The following is a 19,817-nucleotide window of genomic DNA, read 5'->3' on the forward strand; positions in this document are numbered from 1 at the left end:
TGGCAGTGTGATATTGAAAGATAGGTTGGGTTAGGTTGAATTGGGTTAGGTTTGTTTGAGTAAGCTTGGGCTGAACCAATGAAGGGTTGTTATCACTGGCTCCTCTTTATAGATAGATAATTACAGCAGACATATCCATCAAGTAGTACTTTTATCCTCCAACGACATAGTTATCTTAGTATGATTTAGGTTCACATTCTCTTTCTGCATGTCGGGCTTTAGCCATGTCCGAGAAAACTGCAAAAAGGGCCGAAAGCATCATAATTCTAAGAAGCCCAACTAGCTTAGCTTGAATAGATGATTCAACAGCTTCTGCATGCGTTGTTTAGAGTTGAACCATCCGTTTGATTTTAAGAGTTTGAAGACCTCTCCTAAAGATAGTTTTCTAGAAACAGCAGAAATCATTGTCTGATCTCGAGAAGAACACCTAACAAAAAAAGGAAATGAAACTTTTGGTCTAATCTCAAAAAGGAATGGAGTTAATTCATCTGGTATTTGAGAGTGTCGGTCATAGTTGTCTTACCATATCTTAGGGTCACCTGCAATCATTTAACCATGAAATTGGCTTACTAATCTTTCTTTTCCCAGCACACCTTCTTTCTGCACCTTGGTCATTTGCTGAAGAATTTCACATTTCGATATCCATACTGTTGCAACTTTTATAAACGACGTCATGGTGTCCGAGAAAAACTACATCATGTCATAGAGTGTTGGGTAATATACTTTAAAACCTGGGACAGCTTGTTTTCGGCTGCAACCTAAAGATTTTAGAGACAAACTTTCCAATTTTTCCTAGTTTCGTAACGCTCCCTTTGAATAGTCAGATCCTTTATCTCATGTCTTACTTGAAATTTTTTCATTATTCTGTGCTGGGTTTAAAGTTAATAGGACCATCTAAGTGTTCATGAAAATAAAGGCTGTTTCATATATCAAGGATATACCTCATCTATGTCTCTGTGTAATCTACAATCTTCATTTTACTTTCAGTCATAAGAATATCAGTCAATTATTTGAGCAAATAGAGTAAAATACTATAAAGCAAATAATATTTTTGAAATTTCTAATTTTGTTTTTCTATTTTATTGTTTTAGGTGTTCAGTTTAACCGCTATTGTAAAGCCAGTTCATTCCCAACATTTCAACGATACACTGTTGCTGTCCAGATCAGAACGTAGCACACACGTCTGGTAGGTATAAATGTTATAATAATCGAAAATAATAAATAAAAAAAGAAAAAAAATAAAAAAGCAATTCTAAAAAGATTTTTTTTATTAACTTTTTATCTTTTTTAATTTATTTGTTTTTTTTCTTAACGATTAATTTAAAAGAATTAATTTGACGCTGTTCGTTCGTATTGATGTTGACAAATTAATTTCATTCAAGTCGATTAATTTTCGATGTCGTTGTTGTAAAAAGATACAAAAAACCAATAACTTCTTGTCTGTTTTTTTTATCCACCTTTCCTTTGCTGTGCCAGCTTACTGTGCTACCTACTTAGGTAAGTCGACCATCGACACAATTTACACTTTTTCTTAATCATTTAATTATTTAATTTAGTTGTGAACGATACAAATGCCCAAACGCATCAATAACTTCTCAATAAACTTTTTTTAATTTAATTTTAACTTAATTGATATTAAGAATTAAAAAAAGTTTATTAGTTAACTAAAAAATATACATATAAGTAAAATCCCGATATAACGGATTAATACAAGGAAGGAATGTGTCCAAACATTATTTTTGATGGAGATGCGATGTAGTTCGAACTAAGGTGAACAGAAGTAAATACGAACGGAAATAAGCAACAATTTTAGTAAATCCTGGTTTTTAAAACGACCAAAACAATTTTCGTTCCACATTTACTATTTACAAGTTATGCAGTGCAAACTAAATTGGTCAGAAATTTTGTACAACCAAAAAAATGCAAAAATTCAATGAAATTGGTGTTCCAATCAAATGCAAAATAGACAAAGAATTTTTGAAATCTTCTGCAGCTCAAATTAAGCTTATTAAAGATTCTGCACAATCCGAAATTTGCAAAAATAATGTAAAACTAACTAAACCCGAAACATTCTAGATGAAGGTTCGTTATATCGAGATTTTACTATATATAATAAATTCGAAACCTAATTTTTGTTTGTAATAAAATGATCTGAAATCTACTAAAAAGTCTTGGGACACACTGCATATTTCTTTCTTAATTAACCGGTAATAAAAAACCAATCTAGGTCACCCTGAAAAGTCAAAGATATATAAATAATTATTAGTTTTGCATGTTAATAGGCATGTCACAATCCGAGATATTCAAAACTGAAATTATACAACTAATAAGATAATAAATTAATTAAAACGGCAATTAATCGCTTGGATAATTTACAAATTCATTTACAAATTACAATGTATACAAAGAAAAAGTGCATTTTTGATTGTTAACATATTTGGTTGTTAGAATTTGTGGTTATTAACTAACTTTAATTACAAAAAAAGAACCAATTTTTTAATTTTTGTTAATTTCTGCTTGTTTTAGGGACGATTTATACTACAGTAACGACGTAACAATCGAACAAGCAGGAAAGTATTTAAAGCCTCGCGAAAACCAAATGCTCCTTCGACAAGAAACTCGTAATCGAACGGCGGTCGATTGTTGTCCGTCTGTTTTGGAAATGGTTGAACCGGAAGGGGGGAAGAACCAGGACGATCAGTATGTGGAGCTGTACAGGGACGGGGCAAACAGACAACGATTTTACGAACTATCATGTCACAAGGACGTCGTTGGAAAACCTTGTAGATTTATGGACCGGAAATTGCACAACAATTCGCAGTGCGTTCAAAAGTACAGTTATTCCTACGCGATCGTTAAAGATCCGGGTAAAAAAGGTCATTTAAGGCCTTCGTTTCCATCGTTTCCGGCAAACGGTCAAAACGGCGATGCAAAATGGACGTTGGATTATATTAAAGTGCGCAGTGGGTGTAGTTGCGTGGTGGTGCCGAATAAGAAGAATAAAAAGCGTAGAGGTCGACACGAAGGGGTACATTGAGAGGAGGGTTTTTTTTAAATATTCGTTTTTCTTCTCTCTATCTCTCCTCATCAACCAAAGTGACTCGTTAAGTGTTCAATTTATTTATTTTTTATTTTATTATATTATATTATTTTTTCGATTCTGATTCGTCATAATGCATGTAGTAAATGTGAATGTTACCAACGTCTTTTTTGTACTATGTCGTACTTTAAGGTAATAAGAAAAAAAACATCCCCCATTAAGGGAATTGATAGACTGAGGGGGGCTGATTTATATTTTTTTTTAACTCGAATTTTTTTTAGATCTGAAAAAAAGTTTAGAGAAAACATTTTTTTTTCTTAAATTATTAATGAGGAGGAATGTAAATACTGTCCGGTTACAAGACGACAGACAGCTCAGGGAAAAGTGTTATACAACCGAATCGTTTTTCGCCAACTCTTCGCGTTCGAAGTGATGGGGAAAATAAAACATAAATAAGGTTGTAACAAATAGCGCACGCATTATTAATCACATACAGACTGTATTTATGTATTTATTTTTTTAATGCGATTATGTAATTAAAATGTAGAGTAGAAAATGATGTTGACTCAAATAAAAATGATAACTTAAAGATAACTTTTGTATAAGTTGGCTTTAATTAATAAAGTTGGCTCAATTAAGGTGACTATTATTGTATTAAATGGAGTTAACTGACTTTAAAACGTAATCGAGTCTATAAAAATAAATGTATAATTGTACTAATTAACGCTATTACTCCGTTGTCGATGTAACACAGATCTTCTCGAAACTTATTTGTACATAATCTATGCGAAATAATAATGATTTAAAAATGATGATGTAAATAAGTGAAATAAAAAAGTATTTGGAAAAAATAGACTTTTTTAAGGCGAATAAACCCAATAAATACACAAGCCAAGATATTGTTCTATTTCCATTCCTAGATATGGTCTCCTTGCATGTTTCAAATCCCTAAGGACAAATTTTTGGCAACCCAATTAATTACCATCACCCAACAACATATATACAGAGTGAATCAAAATAAATAGGAAATCACTGTAATCATGTAATTGTGGTGGTCTACCCTATCTATTTAATTTTTAGATTTCTAAATACTCATCAAGATAATTTGCGAAATAGACAAGAAATTTTATGCAAAATCTGATAAAATCACTTAAAATAACAATAACATTTTGTAATAAATATTGAGAAAAATATAAAATGTTTTACCTGGTACTTTCAAGTTCAAAAACAAAGAAAGTAATGTTACAAAACGTAGAAAATTAAAAAATAAGATAAAAAAAGGTATAAATACGAATTCTTTTATTCCTCTTAAATCATTCAAAATTTATTTCTATAATTCAAGCAAATCTTAAAATTAGTATGAAGGTGTTAACTTTAATTTTTGTTGTTTTGGGTTCATTCCAAATCAATTTTGCACAAGGTAAATACTTTATATTATCCTCTGTTTTAAGATTAGCCAAGGTCATTCGCGGCCGAGGTTTTACTATCGATTCATTCTTAACTAAAATTTTATAGCCTAATTTGTGTTCTTTTCAGTGTGTTTATCCGAATTTTCCAATCGAGCTTTCGAAGAAACCATCACTAATGTTCTAGAATGTATCAGGTTTGAATTAAATCAGGGAATTCCCGAATTAGAAATACCACATTTTAACCCTTTAATTCTTCAAAAAGAGTTTGTTGATATGGATTTATTTGGTATTGATGGGTTATCGTAAGTTTAAACTTCTTTTCGCTTTTTTACGCTTTCATTAACGTTTACAAATCAGAAACGAAATTCTTTCTCATCAAATTAAAAGCTTAATCTTTCTGTTCTAAAAGGAGATATATCTTGTTTTAATTTGATAAATTTTGAATCAATAAATCTTTAAAGACGACACTGTAATTTTGACGTTTTATTAAATAGCAGAAAGAAGGTTTTATTTTTGATAATTATAAATCGACTTTAACATCAAATTAAAGCTTAAAGTTTCTTCTTTAAAACAACGTATAACTTGTTATTTCAATTTGATAAATTTTGAATTAATACATCTTTAAAGACGACAATGTAATTTTGATGTTTTATTAAATAGCAGAAAAGAGTTAAAATTCAATAAATGGTGGAGGTTTTATTTTTAATAATTATGAATCGACTTTAACACCAAATTAAAGCTTAAACTTTCTTCTTTAAAACAACGTATAACTTGTCGTTTCAATTTGATAACTTTTGAATTAATACATCTTTAAAGACGACAATGTAATTTTGACGTTGTACTAAATAGCAGAAAGAAGGCTTTATTTTTGATAATTATAAATCGACTTTAACATCAAATTAAAGCTTAAAGTTTCTTCTTTAAAACAAAGTATAACTTGTTATTTCAATTTGATAAATTTTGAAACAATAAATCTTTAAAGACGACAATGTAATTTTATGTTTTACTAAATAGCAGAAAAAAGTTAAAATTCAATAAACCGTGGAAGTTTTATTTTTGGTAATTATGAATCGACTTTGAGACCAAATTAAAGCTTAAACTTTCCTCTTTAAAACGACGTATAACTCGTCGTTTCAATTTGATAACTTTTGAATTAACACATCTTTAAAGACAACAATGTAATTTTGGCGTTTTACTAAATACATAGCAGAGAAAAGTAAAATTTCAAAAAATCGTGGAAGTTTTATTTTTGATAATTATAAATCGACTTTTACATCAAATTAAAGCTTAAAGTTTCTTCTTTAAACCAACGTATAACTTGTTATTTCAATTTGATAAATTTTGAATTAATACATCTTTAAAGGCGACAATGTAATTTTGACGTTTTATTAAATAGCAGAAAGAAGGTTTTATTTTTGATAATTATAAATCGACTTTAACATCAAATTAAAGCTTAAAGTTTCTTCTTTAAAACAAAGTATAACTTGTTTCAATTTGATAAATTTTGAAACAATAAATCTTTAAAGCCGACAATGTAATTTTGACGTTTTACTAAACTGCAGAAAAAAGTTAAAATTCAATAAATCGTGGAGGTTTTATTTTTGATTATTTTGAATTGACTTTAACACCAAATTAAAGCTTAAAGTTTCTTCTTTAAAGCAACGTATAACTTGTTGTTTCAATTTGATAAATTTTGAATTAATACATCTTTAAAGACGACAATGTAATTTTGATGTTTTATTAAATAGCAGAAAAGAGTTAAAATTCAATAAATCGTGGAGGTTTTATTTTTAATAATTATGAATCGACTTTAACACCAAATTAAAGCTTAAACTTTCTTCTTTAAAACAACGTATAACTTGTCGTTTCAATTTGATAACTTTTGAATTAATACATCTTTAAAGACAACAATGTAATTTTGACGTTGTACTAAATAGCAGAAAGAAGGCTTTATTTTTGATAATTATAAATCGACTTTAACATCAAATTAAAGCTTAAAGTTTCTTCTTTAAAACAACGTATAACTTGTTATTTCAATTTGATAAATTTTGAATTAATGCACCTTTAAAGACGACTATGTAATTTTGATGTTTTACTAAATAGCAGGAAAAAGTTAAAATTCAATAAATCGTGGAAGTTTTATTTTCTGTAATTATGAATCGACTTTGACACCAAAGTTAAGCTTAAACTTTCCTCTTTAAAAGGACGTATAACTTGTTGTTCCAATTTGATAAATTTTGAAACAATAAATCTTTAAAGACGACAATGTAATTTTGACGTTTTACTCAATACCAAAAAGAAGGTTTTATTTTTGATAATTATAAATCGACTTTAACACCAAATTAAAGCTTAAACTTCCTTCTTTAAAACAACGTATAACTTGTTATTTCAATTTGATAAGTTTTGAATTAATACATCTTTAAAGACGACAATGTAATTTTGATGTTTTACTAAAATTCAATAAATCGTGGAGGTTTTATTTATGATAATTATGAATTGACTTTAACACCAAATTAAAACTTAAACTTTCCTCTTTAAAACGATGTATAACTTGTTGTTTCAATTTGATAAATTTTGAATTAATAAATCTTTAAAGACAACCATGTAATTTTGACGTTAAAAATATCAAAGAATTTTGTTAAAAAAAATGTATCATCTTTATTTTAAGTGGATTTATTGATGTTGAAGACTTCGAATTACAAGGATTAACACATTTTGAGGTAACAAAATTAAAAGGAAGTATTGGAATTATTCCACCTTCTTTTACTTTAACATCCAGCGTTAATTTTCCTAATTTGGTCTTAAAATCCAAGTACTTTATGGATATCAATTATGAAGATTACCATATATTTGGAAACGGAATTTTTGGGTAAAAACACTCAGTATTTTATATTCTTAATGAATTTATTTACCAAAAATCATTTACAGATTCGACAACAACAACTTTTCAATCGATTTGGACTTGAAAGCTAAAATATCTGGTGATGTTTCGTTATCAAATTTTAATTTAGAGTTAAAATCTGATCCTTTAACTTCAGTAAGAACATTTTTTTTACTTAAATAATTTTATGCATTTAATTTTTTTAGTTTCAACTCACCGGGTTTTTAAACGATGAATTCTACAGCAAAACATTAAGTGATTACATCTTAAACAATTTTCCTTCGATAATCAGTGAGTTCTCTCCGATATTAAACGACTTAATCAGAGAAGAAATTATGAATCAATCGAGCGAAATAATTCCAGAAAACGATTTAATTACTTACTTTACAAAAAAATGTTTAAATCTAAATTAATCAAAATTATACAATCTTCTTGTTTTCTTTATTAACTTCTTTATCTTCGATTTTTTCACCTTCAAAAAGTTCATTTTCTTTGCGAAGATGTCCAGGTAACCAAAAACAAGCGTACAACAACTTTACAAATATCCAAGCAAGAAATGCTAATACCAAATATGAAGAAGAAGAAATTAACATTTTCCATACATCCACTGTAACTTTTTGTGTCTTCATATCTTTAAATCTTCTTTATAAAACGATTTAGATGAAGTGAAGCGAGGCGACACACTTTTATGTTTGTATCGAGTTAAATAAATACATTAAAATCAATAATCGTGTAATATTGCTTTTGAGTTTATATCATTTAAAAAAAAGCTAAGTTATAACAAAAATTAGATCAGGAAATTAGCAATCGGAAGAAGTCTTTAAGATAAACTAATTGTTATAAACTATTAAGATTATTTAAATTTTTTTAATATAGTTTATTCATCTTTATTTTTTTCTTTATACATATCTTGACAAATCTCCTCATTTTGACTTTGGCTGGGCTCATTTTCTTTGCAATTTTCTTCATCTTGCTTAATTTCTTTAATTTCTTCTTCACCGTCTTTCAACATTTTTTCTTTCTTCTCATTCTCCTCGATAATTCGTTGCATCTGCTCCAGTTGTTTCCCAATAAATTCGCAATTTCTTTTCACAGCTTCTCTTCCTTGCCGAAATTTTCTCAACAAAAAGAAAAAAATAAAAAACAGAAACGCTGTACAAAACCACGTCCCAAAGTTTGGTTGACCATATTCGAGATTGTTTTTACTACCCATTCTTATCAACTTCTTTTATGTGTGATTGACGAGAATTCATGTGTAACTGAATCCTGAAAGAACACGTCAATTGAAGCTGATTTAAATTTGTGTCCACGTGGCCCTTTCCTCGTTGGTGGTTGCTTAATTATAAACGGGATTTCGACCGTTGGATTGTGAATTATTTAGGAGATAAACGCGAGGTGGCTACCTTGGTGGTGGTTTAACGAAAAGAATCGATATTGAAGCGATTTTTTCGAGGTTATTCATCAATTTATTAATAAAGATTAAGAAATCACCTTTAATAACACTTTTAGTAATTAATTTTGATGTATTAAAATTTTCAATTAAAAGAAATTCAAATTTCAAATTTAAAAGTGCCATCTAGTGGTATTTTTTATAAATATCAATAAACTAACTTTAAAGAGTTATTACCACAAAAATTATTAATAAATATAAAATATTAAATTTTAATTCAACGTTAAATTAATATATATATCCACTTTGATTAATTACACATTTTAATTAATAATTTTAAAGTTGTAATTTAACATTCTTAGCAGTGACATCTAGTAACAGTTTTGAAACAAATTCAATAAACTACATTAAAAGAAATTTAAATGATAAAAATAATATGGGGAATAAGAAATTAATCTTTAAATAAAAAAAACTATAAATTACTAATTATTACAATCAATACAATCTTTTCAACTATATACCTTTTTGACGTAAATACCTAACCTCAAACTTCTAAAACATAACCTAAAAATGTCAAACAATAAACAACTTTTTGTAACGGTAGGGACAACAAATTTCGATAAATTAATCTCAACAGTCCTCCAAGACGATTTTCTCACCACGTTAAAATGTTTAGGGTTCAAAAAATTAATCCTTCAATTCGGAACGGGAAAAGTTCCAAAAAAAGATTTCCCTGATATTGAAATCGTGTTTGAACAATACATTGAAGATTTTCAACAAGAAATTATTAAAGCAGATTTGATAATAAGCCATGCAGGAGCTGGAACTTGTTTGGAAGTATTCCGTCATGGAAAGCCAGCTGTTGTGGTTATAAATGAGGATTTAATGGATAACCACCAATTAGAATTAGCTCGACAATTAGATAAAGATGGATTTATTTATTATTGCACTTGCAAAGAATTAAATGAGTGTGTTAAAAAAGATTTTGGGGGGTTAAAAAAATATTGTAAAAGTGATGGGTTGAGTTTTGCTCGGTATTTAGATAAATGTGTAGGATTTGAATGATTTAAAAAATAAAACAATTTTAATATTCAAAATCTTATATTAAACAATTTCCCAAACCTCTTCAAAAGCACTACATAATTTTGTACATGTTAATGCTGCTGATAAGGGATAATTACTAATCGAAACATTATCTTCAACATAATCCAAATTTAAGTGTCCATGTGCCATTGCTCCAACAACAAAAACGATTGGTTCATTTTCTGGGACAAGTTCACGACAATTTTTAACCACATTTTTAGCACCAAAAGAGGTTCCTATTTTTTTCACCCCAACCGGTAAATGATCAGAAACCGGATTTTTAATAACTTTTAAAAGTTTCATTGAGGAATCACTCGCTCGGACAGAAAATTTATGTAACAGTTGTACCATAAGCCCCGCAAAACGTTTAAACGTTCGAGGAATACGCGTTTGTGGATTTATTTCTATTAAAACATTATTTGTAGTATGAACATAAACTTGAAGCAGTCCCGCCCGATTTAACGGACTATCAAGTAACATCAAAAGACATTGATGAGTTATATCTGGTCGACAAGAACCCACATCGCGGTTATTTTTCTTTAAAATATTCGCGTGGTCATCACAATTTAATAATTCAAACGAATTTCCAACCTAAAAGAATAGTTGAGGTTATGTTATTAAGTGAGGTTAATTTTACACGCTTACCTTCGCGCTTTCTAACTGAGCTTGTTCCAAGATAATTATTAAACGTTTTTCTTGATTTTTTACATGGGATGATACCAAATGTCTTGGTACTGGGTCAAATTCTTCAGAATCGTCTTTAATTTTACGTTTTTTACCCATTTTGTGTGCTTATTAAATTAATTTGTTTATGATTATGTCGCTAGATGTCATTGCTGTCGAAATTGGTCAAAATGAATTAAAAAATTGGAGTTAAATTAAATGTTTTATTACATTTTAAATTAATGATAAATAAAAAAAATTAATTTTAATTTTGTGTATTAAAAATCATTAATAATAATTTATTGTTTAAAAATATATGAAGCGCCATCTGTTAATGAGAAGATTCACCTAAAATTTGTACTCATGGCGCATGCGCAATTTGCGATTTTGATACCCAAGCCGCGCCATTTTGCATTTAACACTCTCTCATTTTATCCGGAAGTTGAAGAAAGAAGTGGACCCCGCACAGAAGTTTAAGAATATTCAGTAGTTTTGAAGTGTTTGTTCATTTTTAAAGTAATAAATATGTCTAGATATCGCGAGTGGGATCTATCTTGCAAAGTTTACGTTGGTAATTTGGGATCGTCGGCTAGCAAACACGAAATCGAAAGCGCTTTTAGCAAATATGGCCCGTTAAGGAACGTTTGGGTCGCCAGAAACCCGCCGGGATTCGCTTTCGTAGAATTCGAGGATCCCCGCGATGCTGAAGACGCAGTTAGAGGCTTAGACGGAACGTAAGAAACTCCATTTGTTATCATTATTAATTAAATTTTAGGTGCAATTTTTATTTCTTGATTTTTTTGCATTTGTTTGTGTACGCCATTTTGTTTTTCATTATAGATTTTTAAAGCCTACCTTGATTTTTTTTTATGACGAATTTCTACGCCTTGTGTGGAATTAAAAATTCTAAATTTGGAAGAATGGAGTGATTTAAATAACCGGGTATTAAATGTGTTTGTGATAAATACAATTTGATAAAAAATTCAGATAAGGCAGGATGTTTTGTATATGAAGTGGCCTTATCTTTGTTGTTACCGGTAAAGGTATCATATGGATAACCAATTTAAAAGAATTTCCGGAGCTTAAGGCCTTCTGGACATGGCACTGCTCGTCATTCTTATTAGACATGATTGTAGAAATATGTATGCTTCATGTCGCCCAGCGTATAACGCCCAATAAATAATAATAGTAAAAATTGATGACAAAAGTAATTAAATGGTGCAATTTGTTTAATTAATTGAAAATTACCAATGTTTATGCAATCATTCTTTACTAGAACACTGTAGAATAAATCTAACCAAAAAAGCTTGGTCTGCAATAGGCTTAAAAATGAAATCACTTGGAGGATCTGTTGAAGATGGCAAAGTTGGCCAAATATGGAAACCCAAAAGATCATTAGCCTCCATCACTATTTCACCCAGCATATCCGCACTCTATTATTGAGAACAGACCAACACAGAATGATAGTTTTTATGATTAAAGTTGGTGGATCCAGAATTTGGATATTTCTGAATGCAGATATGTTTATGTCTAAACAGTTTACTCACTGCCATAGTTATTTGCTGTTTGTTCCCATCTTTCCTTATTTGATAACGACATATTGTCGATTTAGTAAGAAAACCATGTAACTCTGTTTTGGAAAATTTTATAGGAGACAGAAAAACTGGAACCCTTTGTGTTCCAAAAAGTCAAAAATTTTGAAACTTTGTGACAGAATTAAAATGCTATCAAAATACACTCAGTAAATCCCCCCATTCCAGGGGGATAATGGTTTTTGAGAGTACCATTAGGCATTAAAATATATTTTAGTGATGTTGCAGTAAACAAAAACTTTTATTGCCAATATAAAAATAATACATTTCTTATTACATTAGAAAATAAGTATTATTTATAACACTTGCTTTAGCTAAATCACATGATATTCAGAAAAACAGATCTTTCTTTGATTACAACATAAATAAACATTGCACACAGTGCATTTTGAGTAGGGTCTAGCTTTAGCAGAACCAACTTCCTCTTTCTTTTGAACTTGCGCTACGACATTTTTGTGGACGCAGTAAATTTGAATATTTATTTATCAGACCTGTAGCTACAGAACGACGAAAATCTTACAGAATATTGAGAAAAAAACATATTGAGCAAAAACTAACATTTTCGCCTAATCTAAGTGTCAAAAAAGATGCTAATTCAAAAATTCCTGCAAGCCGTGTTTATTGAAATTAAGAAATGAAACTTATTTTAAATTGAAGCTTAAAGCTTTTTGTTTAAATCGTTGTACAATAATCGTTGGGTTGAATTAGAAAAATATTGAGAAAGAGAGTATTGAGTTAAAACTAACATTTTTATATAACTTAAAAATGTCAAAAAAGATGGTAGTTTTAAAATTCCTGGAAGCCATATTTATTGAAATTAAGGAATGAGACTTATTTTAAATTAAAGCTCAAAGCTTTGTTTTTAAAATGATGTATAATAATTGTTGGGTTGTATTGGAAAAATATTGATAAGAAAAATTTTGAAACAAAACTTACATTTTCGTACAACCTCAAAGTGTCAAAAAAGATGCTAATTTAAAAAGTCCTGGAAGCCGTATTTATTGAAATTAAGGAATGAAACTTATTTTAAATTAAAGCTCAAAGCTTTGTTTTTAAAATGATGTATAATAACTGTTGGGTTGGATTGCAAAAATATTGAGAAAAAAATTTTTGAAACAAAACTTACATTTTCGTATAACCCATTGCCAGGGGTATGGTATAACCTAAAAGTGTCAAAAACGATGCTAATTTAAAAATTCCTGGAAGCTGTATTTATTGAAATTAATGAATGAAACTTATTTTAAATTAAAGCTCAAAGCTTTCTTTTTAAAATGATGTATAATAACTGTTGGGTTGGATTGCAAAAATATTGAGAAAAAAATTTTTGAAACAAAACTTACATTTTCGTATAACCCATTGCCAGGGGTATGGTATAACCTAAAAGTGTCAAAAACGATGCTAATTTAAAAATTCCTGGAAGCTGTATTTATTGAAATTAATGAATGAAACTTATTTTAAATTAAAGTTCAAAGCTTTCTTTTTAAAATGATGTATAATAATTGATGGGTTGGATTGGAAAAATATTAAGAACAAACATTTTGAAACAACTTACATTTTCGTATAACCTAAAAGTGTCAAAAAAGATGCTAATTTAAAAATTCCTGGAAGCCGTATTTATTAAAATTCAGGAATGAAACTTATTTTAAATTAAAGCTCAAAGCTTTGTTTTTAAAATGATGTATAATAATTGTTGGGTTGGATTGGAAAAATATTGAGAAGAAAAATTTTGAAACAAAACTTACATTTTTGTATAACCCATTGCCAGGGGTATGGTATAACCTAAAAATGTCAAAAACGATGCTAATTTAAAAATTCCTGGAAGCCGTATTTATTGAAATTAAGGAATAAAATTGTTTAAAACTACCGATACTTTAAAGTACCGTCAAAGGATTAAATTATATTTGTGTTTAGACTGTCGAATTTTGATATTTGTACCTTAGAGCTAAAGGGACTTAAGTCCAAAATGACATAATTGTGAAATAACGAAAAATATACTATTTTTAATTTGAAATAATAATTTTCATATTCTCAGCTCACAAACAATGTACCTCATAATCGCGAAAATATTGTTATTTAATACTAATAATCTGTCTTTGTTCATTAACAAAACATTTTTATGAAAACTTTTTATTTTTACGAATTTATCGGATTTACTACATTTTGGCTTCAAAAAATTATTTCTGAATGACTGTATGGACTTACAACAAAACAATAATTTGGGACAATAATAACATGTATGAACTTATTACAACAAAGAATAAATTTTAAAATATATTAACTCATAAACTCATTCATCATCAGGGAAATCTGATGCTTCTTCAGTATGGGGTAATTTTCCGAAATAATCCTGATATTCTTCAGGGACCCACTTAAGGAGAGTTACAAGATTGTCATACTTTGCTTTACTTATAGATTTTCTAAAAAATTTTAATTGGGTCAAACTTTTTGGTATATTTGACGGTTTTCGAATATTTCTATACAAATTAATGGAACAAAAATTGTCATTAAATGACGTTTTATAAAAAAGAGTTCGATATACTTCTGGCCGAAGCTGAAACCAAACAATGTTGGACAGTTTAAACTCTTGGCCATCATTGCTTTTCTTTCTAGATATAAATGGCGCTGTTGATAAGGAGTACACTGTACTAACATTTTTAAAATCTTCTAGGACCATGGAGTACACATTAAATGGAGGTTTTTTACAATTGCGAATAAATTTAGCCAATCGTTACAAGTAAAAATTGTAAATGCTTTTGCTTTCTTCTTTGCACGTTCGATGATGCTGTGCTGGCAGTCTACTTCCATATGAGTATGACGCCGTAATAAGAATTTATGATTTATAACTTTAAGACTGGGGGATACTTGCATTGCGTATAAATACATTACGATCATCATCATATTTCGGTTTTGTCCTGCATAGTTGTCACTCCAAATTGTTAACACCTCAGTGTTTTGATGTTTTAGAATCTATAGATAGCCATTTAAAAAAACAAGAAGCCATTTCCTTACCACCCCTTCCAGCTTTGACTTCATCCCACATCATGCACCACGTATTTTTGTTACAAGGATCATGAATTGTGTAATTTAGGGTCCACAATTTTCGAAGATAAAAGCTTTTCGAATTTGTCAAAAAAGGAGTAGGAAGACATTTTTGAAGATCAGCCATTACTACAAGTTGACGTTCATTACTTTCCAAAGCATATTTCTTATCTTTATTCTTCATCTTATATCTACCATTTTCGTCATCTAAGTGTAAGTCTTGCTCTTTAGTAATGGCTTGTTTTTCTTCTGCGCTAAGGTCAGTTTTTAGTTTTATATTAAAATAATCACACAAATCGCAAGTGTCGTTGTCTGGCAAATGAAAGGACAAATTAAACTGTTCATTAAAGATTTTTCTAAATAGCCATTCTTTAGCTGGTTCTTCACCTTCCTTTGTTAATTCTTCACAATATAATGTATACATTTTTGAAATATTTAGTTCTTGTCCAAGATACTTTTTAGTAGACCTTTCTCGGGAATAATGGCTTTCATAAGTAGGATACGTCTCAATGTGTTTAACAATTCTTTATTATATTTTAGTCGAAGAGAACGCAATTCTCTTCGACCTGAAGAGAATTGCGTTAGAAATTCAGATTCTCTTCAACTTGAATTTTCAAATTTTTATTTTGGCCAGAACATTTAAAGCTGTCAACGGCGTTATTTCAGCGCCTACTTTGATTGTAATTTTCAGAAAACGCATTTTTTTCCATTTTTTTGTTATACAACCATATGATTTGATATATTCGTCGCATAGAGGGATTTATCCTCTATCAAAATATGCAAAAAAAAACACATGTATCCCATTTAAAATAACGGTTGCCATAGCAACGAAACAAAAAACAATGTAAACAAGCAACTGTCACCAAAAAAAGCGCCACAATTAATGAAGAATTTTTTATTTGAAACATTTTTCTTTAAAACCATAAATGGCGAAGTTATTGGCTATATTCCAGACATTTGACACACCCTGTATATTTTATTTCTTATTTTTATCGTTTTGAGGGGCGATGAAAAACGATAGTATCTACATTGCGTGGGTACATACTGACTCGTCTCTTTTTGGCAATTCTTACCATTAATGTTTGTTTTGGCATTATTATTATTATTTTATTTATAATAATTCTGAATTGTTTGTAGGATTGGCAATAATACAATATATACATTCAATATAGCTTTTGTAATTTCAGACACTGAAAAAAAACTTTATTCTGCTCTAAACAAACAATAGCCAGTTTACCCCAGTTAACTAAGAATGTACTCTTCAAGAAATTGATATATTCAATAATGGCGGTAGCATGGGTAAAAATCTTCAATTCGCTTTTGAATGTGCGAAAACTATTCCACCAATAAGTGTGGAACCGGAACGGTGCTTCTCTTCAGCAAGTTTATTAAACACAAACTTAGATCTTGTTTAGGAGATAAACGAGACATAAACTTGAAAAATAGTTCTATGAACGCTTTTTATTTATAATTACATATGTAGCCCATAAAACCCGGGATAGAGAATTCTGATCGCGAAATTCCGCTATTATTAAAACCCTTCTTGATTGCAACCCCTATACTTTCATAATTAACTAAATTATTCAACTTGAAAAATTAATTTTTGTTTCTAGGAGGATTTGCAGTGCTAGAGTACGTGTTGAAATGTCTAATGGAAGATCAAGACGTGGTGGAGGTCGCAGGGGTCCACCTAGATTCTCCAGGTATGAATTACGGTTGAAATATAAAATGAAATTAAAAAAAAGAGAGTTAGGTTAGTTTTTTTTTTGGTTAATGTTAATTTTTTTTGGCATCAAAGATAGTAGAAGTTGTTTTAAATAGGTTTTATTAACAAACTTTGTTATTTGCAAAAAATATGTTAACTTTGAAAAATTGAAGGTTATGTTTATTGTTTTTTAAAAAATTATCATTTTTTTGGTGTTTGGGGTAAAGTTGCAGGGCGGCATCAACCGCAATAGTACCGCTGCTGTTGTTTTCTCCCCCCTGAAAGAAAAAAAGCGAACAGGCGAAAAAATAAAGCGAAAAGTGCGTCTTCACTGAGCCCCACAATCGAGTCAACTTAAAAAAGTTTAAAAAATTATAAAAAAAGTAAAATCAACCAATTCAACCAATCAATCAATCAACCCTTCTTCTCCTGGCAACCACAACCACATCTCATCATCTTTGTTACTACATCGTCTTCACTCGACAATTACGAGCAGCGGCGGTTCTTCTGCCCCATTTTCTTTTTTTTTACAACAACAAAAAAAGGATTTGGGCAACCCACCAACCACCACCACCACCAACCACCAACTTTCCACCACTACTACTACTACTACTACTACAATTCAAATTCAATTCAACATGCCACCGAATAAGATAAATCGACTTTCAAAATTACTACTTCTACTACTACTACTACCGCTACTACAATTTCGACTTCTGTTTGAAGTACGACGGGTAATGTGCCAATAATTAAATTTAATAATTTTTACTTTTTTAATTTTTCTTTTAAAAAAACCAGTCCGTTTGTTGAATGTTAATCGTTTTTCTTTTTTAAATTAATGTTTAGTGATTGATTTATAAACATTAGAAAAAAGTTATCACATCATTTTTTTATTAAATTTTTTTGGGTTTTTAGGAAATTTTATACTTAACATTTGTTATTACAATTATTAGGTATGATTTTTATTCTAAAATTAATTTTATATATCAAGAGTGAAAGGTAAGATAATTAAATCAAATGTTTGAAATATCAAAACAATTAATTTATAACTATCATCATGTGAGGAGTACAGTAAAACCTCGATACAACAATGGACCTCCTTGAAACGGAATTCGGATTCAACGCAACGGTATGAATAGCTGTCCGAATTTGTCTGCATCAAAATTATTCATTTAAACAGTTTAAAATGTTTCCAAATGACATTAGTATGTTATGTAGACGTTTTACTGTACATCCAATGATTATTTAATGATAACCAAAATAAGTTAAGTACGTTGAAACATTGCAAAATATTTTAAAATCTATAAATCTGGGCAGAGTACCGTTGTATCTGGTATAATGTAAGTTTCTGATCCGGTTTATAAATAAAATATTTTTTGTTTCAACACTTTATTGATGTGATTAACTTTTTTCTTTTGTAAGGTATATAATTTATATAAAGTTAAAAAAAATGTATAAACTCGAACGTATTTATAGGTCCAGGTCACCAAGAAGATCACGAACTCCGAGATCGAGGAGTCGTAGCAGGGACAGAAGAAGCCGATCAGATTCAAGAGATAGACGTTAGAGAAATAATAATAAAAAAAAAGATTTTTTTAAGGTCCATTTTTATTTTGATTTCATATTGGATTTTATACACGAACAGATTTTTTTATCTACTTCATTATTATTATTAAAGACGAAAAAGGGTTATTTTGAGATTGTTCTATTGACAAAGAGGAAAAAGGTAAAATAAAAAAGAAAGTAGACGATTAAAAATAAATTCTGAATTCTGTAAAAATCTAGGTTTTTTTATAAATAAATTAGGTTTCATGCAACTTTTGAATTGAGTTTAAATTTGAAATACCATCATTTCTTTTAATTTTCTGGTTTTTATTTCAGTGCTCTGCAGATTAATCTGCAACAAATATGTGATTATTATTAAAAAATGATCTGAAACTTACGTGTGAAGGTGCGTATTTTTATTATATTCATACAAAATGGGGTTTTACAAAAATCTCGCTGCTACAATTTAAAAATGATAACAGAATAATAAACAAAAATGAATCCACTTATCTCATTCAAGATTATTGTATCCAATGATGGATACAGGCATGTTTTGTAGTCTTGATTATACAACTAAAATTTGATGCTTTTCTGGTTGTTAGTCTTCGAAAAGTTTCTCGTTTTTTAATCACAGTTTAATATTATTTAAATTTAGTGATATTGTGAACAGTTTTACAAGAACTCAATACCAAATTCGATACGAGGAATGTAGCGTCTTTATTGTAACCAGTATGGGATCTTATTCCATCTTGCCAAAGTGTTTTGTCTTCACGACTTTTATATTCAACGTATCGATCCTGTTTGGTTGTGCTTGATTATTGTATTTTTACCGAACATGTTCGTTGCGAGGAATATAAGTGCTAAATGTATCCAGTATGGAATCTTGTTCCATCATGCCAAAATGTTTTGTTTCCACATTCTCTCTATTTGACGCATCGATGCTGTTCGGTTGCGCCTTTGTTGTTATATTTTTACCGAACAGATTTGATGCCGAAAATATTGGTGCTAAAAGTATCCAGTGTATGGAATCTTGTTCCATCGTGCCAAAGTGTTTTGTCTCCACATTCTCTCTATTTGACGCATCGATGCTGTTCGGTTGTGCCTTTGTTGTTATATTTTTACCGAACAGATTTGATGCCGAAAATATTGGTGCTAAAAGTATCCAGTATATGGAATCTTGTTCCATCGTACCAAAGTGTTTTGTTCTCCACATTCTCTCTATTTGACGCATCGATGCTGTTCGGTTGTGCCTTTGTTGTTATATTTTTACCGAACAAATTTGATGCCGAAAATATTGGTGCTAAAAGTGTCCAGTATATGGAATCTTGTTCCATCGTACCAAAGTGTTTTGTTCTCCACATTCTCTCTATTTGACGCATCGATGCTGTTCGGTTGTGCCTTTGTTGTTATATTTTTACCGAACAAATTTGATGCCGAAAATATTGGTGCTAAAAGTGTCCAGTATGGAAT

General features: G+C 29.6%; 6 protein-coding genes across 10 annotated transcripts in view; 5 read left to right on the forward strand and 1 right to left on the reverse strand.

Moving 5' to 3' along the window:
* The window catches only part of LOC111417220 (uncharacterized), a 124,394-nt gene extending 120,464 nt beyond the window's left edge, over nt 1-3,930 (forward strand). Inside the window, exons 4-6 of one of the 2 annotated variants that reach the window (XM_071194806.1) lie at nt 1,092-1,186; nt 1,477-1,497; nt 2,527-3,930. In XM_071194806.1, the coding sequence (XP_071050907.1) occupies nt 1,092-1,186; nt 1,477-1,497; nt 2,527-3,037 (627 nt within the window). In that variant the 3' untranslated portion in view covers nt 3,038-3,930. The remainder of the gene's footprint in view (nt 1-1,091; nt 1,187-1,476; nt 1,498-2,526) is intronic. The other variant, XM_071194807.1, reaches the window with a different exon arrangement.
* The window catches only part of LOC111417579 (uncharacterized), a 245,495-nt gene that overhangs the window by 119,419 nt on the left and 106,259 nt on the right, over nt 1-19,817 (forward strand). The gene's annotated exons all lie outside the window — the stretch shown is intronic.
* On the forward strand, nt 4,357-7,770 carry LOC111417221 (uncharacterized). The gene is made up of 5 exons (XM_023049440.2): nt 4,357-4,460; nt 4,577-4,751; nt 7,118-7,318; nt 7,378-7,486; nt 7,537-7,770. Exons 1-5 carry the CDS (start codon nt 4,400-4,402, stop codon nt 7,741-7,743), a joined length of 753 nt encoding a protein of 250 aa, XP_022905208.2. The 5' UTR covers nt 4,357-4,399; the 3' UTR covers nt 7,744-7,770.
* On the forward strand, nt 9,257-9,817 carry LOC111417219 (Alg13 UDP-N-acetylglucosaminyltransferase subunit). Its single transcript, XM_023049436.2, has one exon. The coding sequence runs from the start codon at nt 9,291-9,293 to the stop codon at nt 9,783-9,785; it is 495 nt and encodes a 164-aa protein (XP_022905204.2). The 5' UTR covers nt 9,257-9,290; the 3' UTR covers nt 9,786-9,817.
* On the reverse strand, nt 9,803-10,620 carry LOC111417218 (ribosomal RNA small subunit methyltransferase NEP1). Its single transcript, XM_023049435.2, has 2 exons — nt 10,449-10,620; nt 9,803-10,394 (listed from the first exon to the last, which is right to left on the reverse strand). The coding sequence occupies exons 1-2, from the start codon at nt 10,584-10,586 to the stop codon at nt 9,825-9,827; spliced, it is 708 nt and encodes a 235-aa protein (XP_022905203.2). The 5' UTR covers nt 10,587-10,620; the 3' UTR covers nt 9,803-9,824.
* On the forward strand, nt 10,856-18,619 carry LOC111417216 (RNA-binding protein 1). 2 transcript variants are annotated; one of them, XR_002706668.2, is made up of 4 exons: nt 10,856-11,200; nt 16,711-16,800; nt 17,030-17,536; nt 18,279-18,405. XR_002706668.2 is itself a non-coding variant. In XM_023049434.2 (3 exons), exons 1-3 carry the CDS (start codon nt 10,992-10,994, stop codon nt 18,367-18,369), a joined length of 390 nt encoding a protein of 129 aa, XP_022905202.1. In that variant the 5' UTR covers nt 10,856-10,991; the 3' UTR covers nt 18,370-18,619. The 2 variants fall into 2 exon arrangements, 1 of the variants encoding a protein (XP_022905202.1); XM_023049434.2 differs by lacking the exon at nt 17,030-17,536 and having other exon boundaries at nt 18,279-18,619.

The sequence above is a fragment of the Onthophagus taurus genome, chromosome 3, assembly GCF_036711975.1.
Source record: "Onthophagus taurus isolate NC chromosome 3, IU_Otau_3.0, whole genome shotgun sequence".
In the NCBI taxonomy this organism is placed as follows: Eukaryota; Metazoa; Arthropoda; class Insecta; order Coleoptera; family Scarabaeidae; genus Onthophagus; species Onthophagus taurus.

Coding starts and splice junctions, on each gene's coding strand:
- LOC111417221 (XM_023049440.2), top strand. CDS start 4,400: ATGAAGGTGTTAACTTTAATTTTTGTTGTTTTGGGTTCATTCCAAATC. Junction 4,461..4,576: donor CCAAATCAATTTTGCACAAG/GTAAATACTTTA, acceptor TGTTCTTTTCAG/TGTGTTTATCCGAATTTTCC. Junction 4,752..7,117: donor TTTGGTATTGATGGGTTATC/GTAAGTTTAAAC, acceptor CTTTATTTTAAG/TGGATTTATTGATGTTGAAG.
- LOC111417219 (XM_023049436.2), top strand. CDS start 9,291: ATGTCAAACAATAAACAACTTTTTGTAACGGTAGGGACAACAAATTTC.
- LOC111417218 (XM_023049435.2), bottom strand. CDS start 10,586: ATGGGTAAAAAACGTAAAATTAAAGACGATTCTGAAGAATTTGACCCA. Junction 10,395..10,448: donor CTCAGTTAGAAAGCGCGAAG/GTAAGCGTGTAA, acceptor CTATTCTTTTAG/GTTGGAAATTCGTTTGAATT.
- LOC111417216 (XM_023049434.2), top strand. CDS start 10,992: ATGTCTAGATATCGCGAGTGGGATCTATCTTGCAAAGTTTACGTTGGT. Junction 11,201..16,710: donor GTTAGAGGCTTAGACGGAAC/GTAAGAAACTCC, acceptor TTTTGTTTCTAG/GAGGATTTGCAGTGCTAGAG. Junction 16,801..18,278: donor GGTCCACCTAGATTCTCCAG/GTATGAATTACG, acceptor ACGTATTTATAG/GTCCAGGTCACCAAGAAGAT.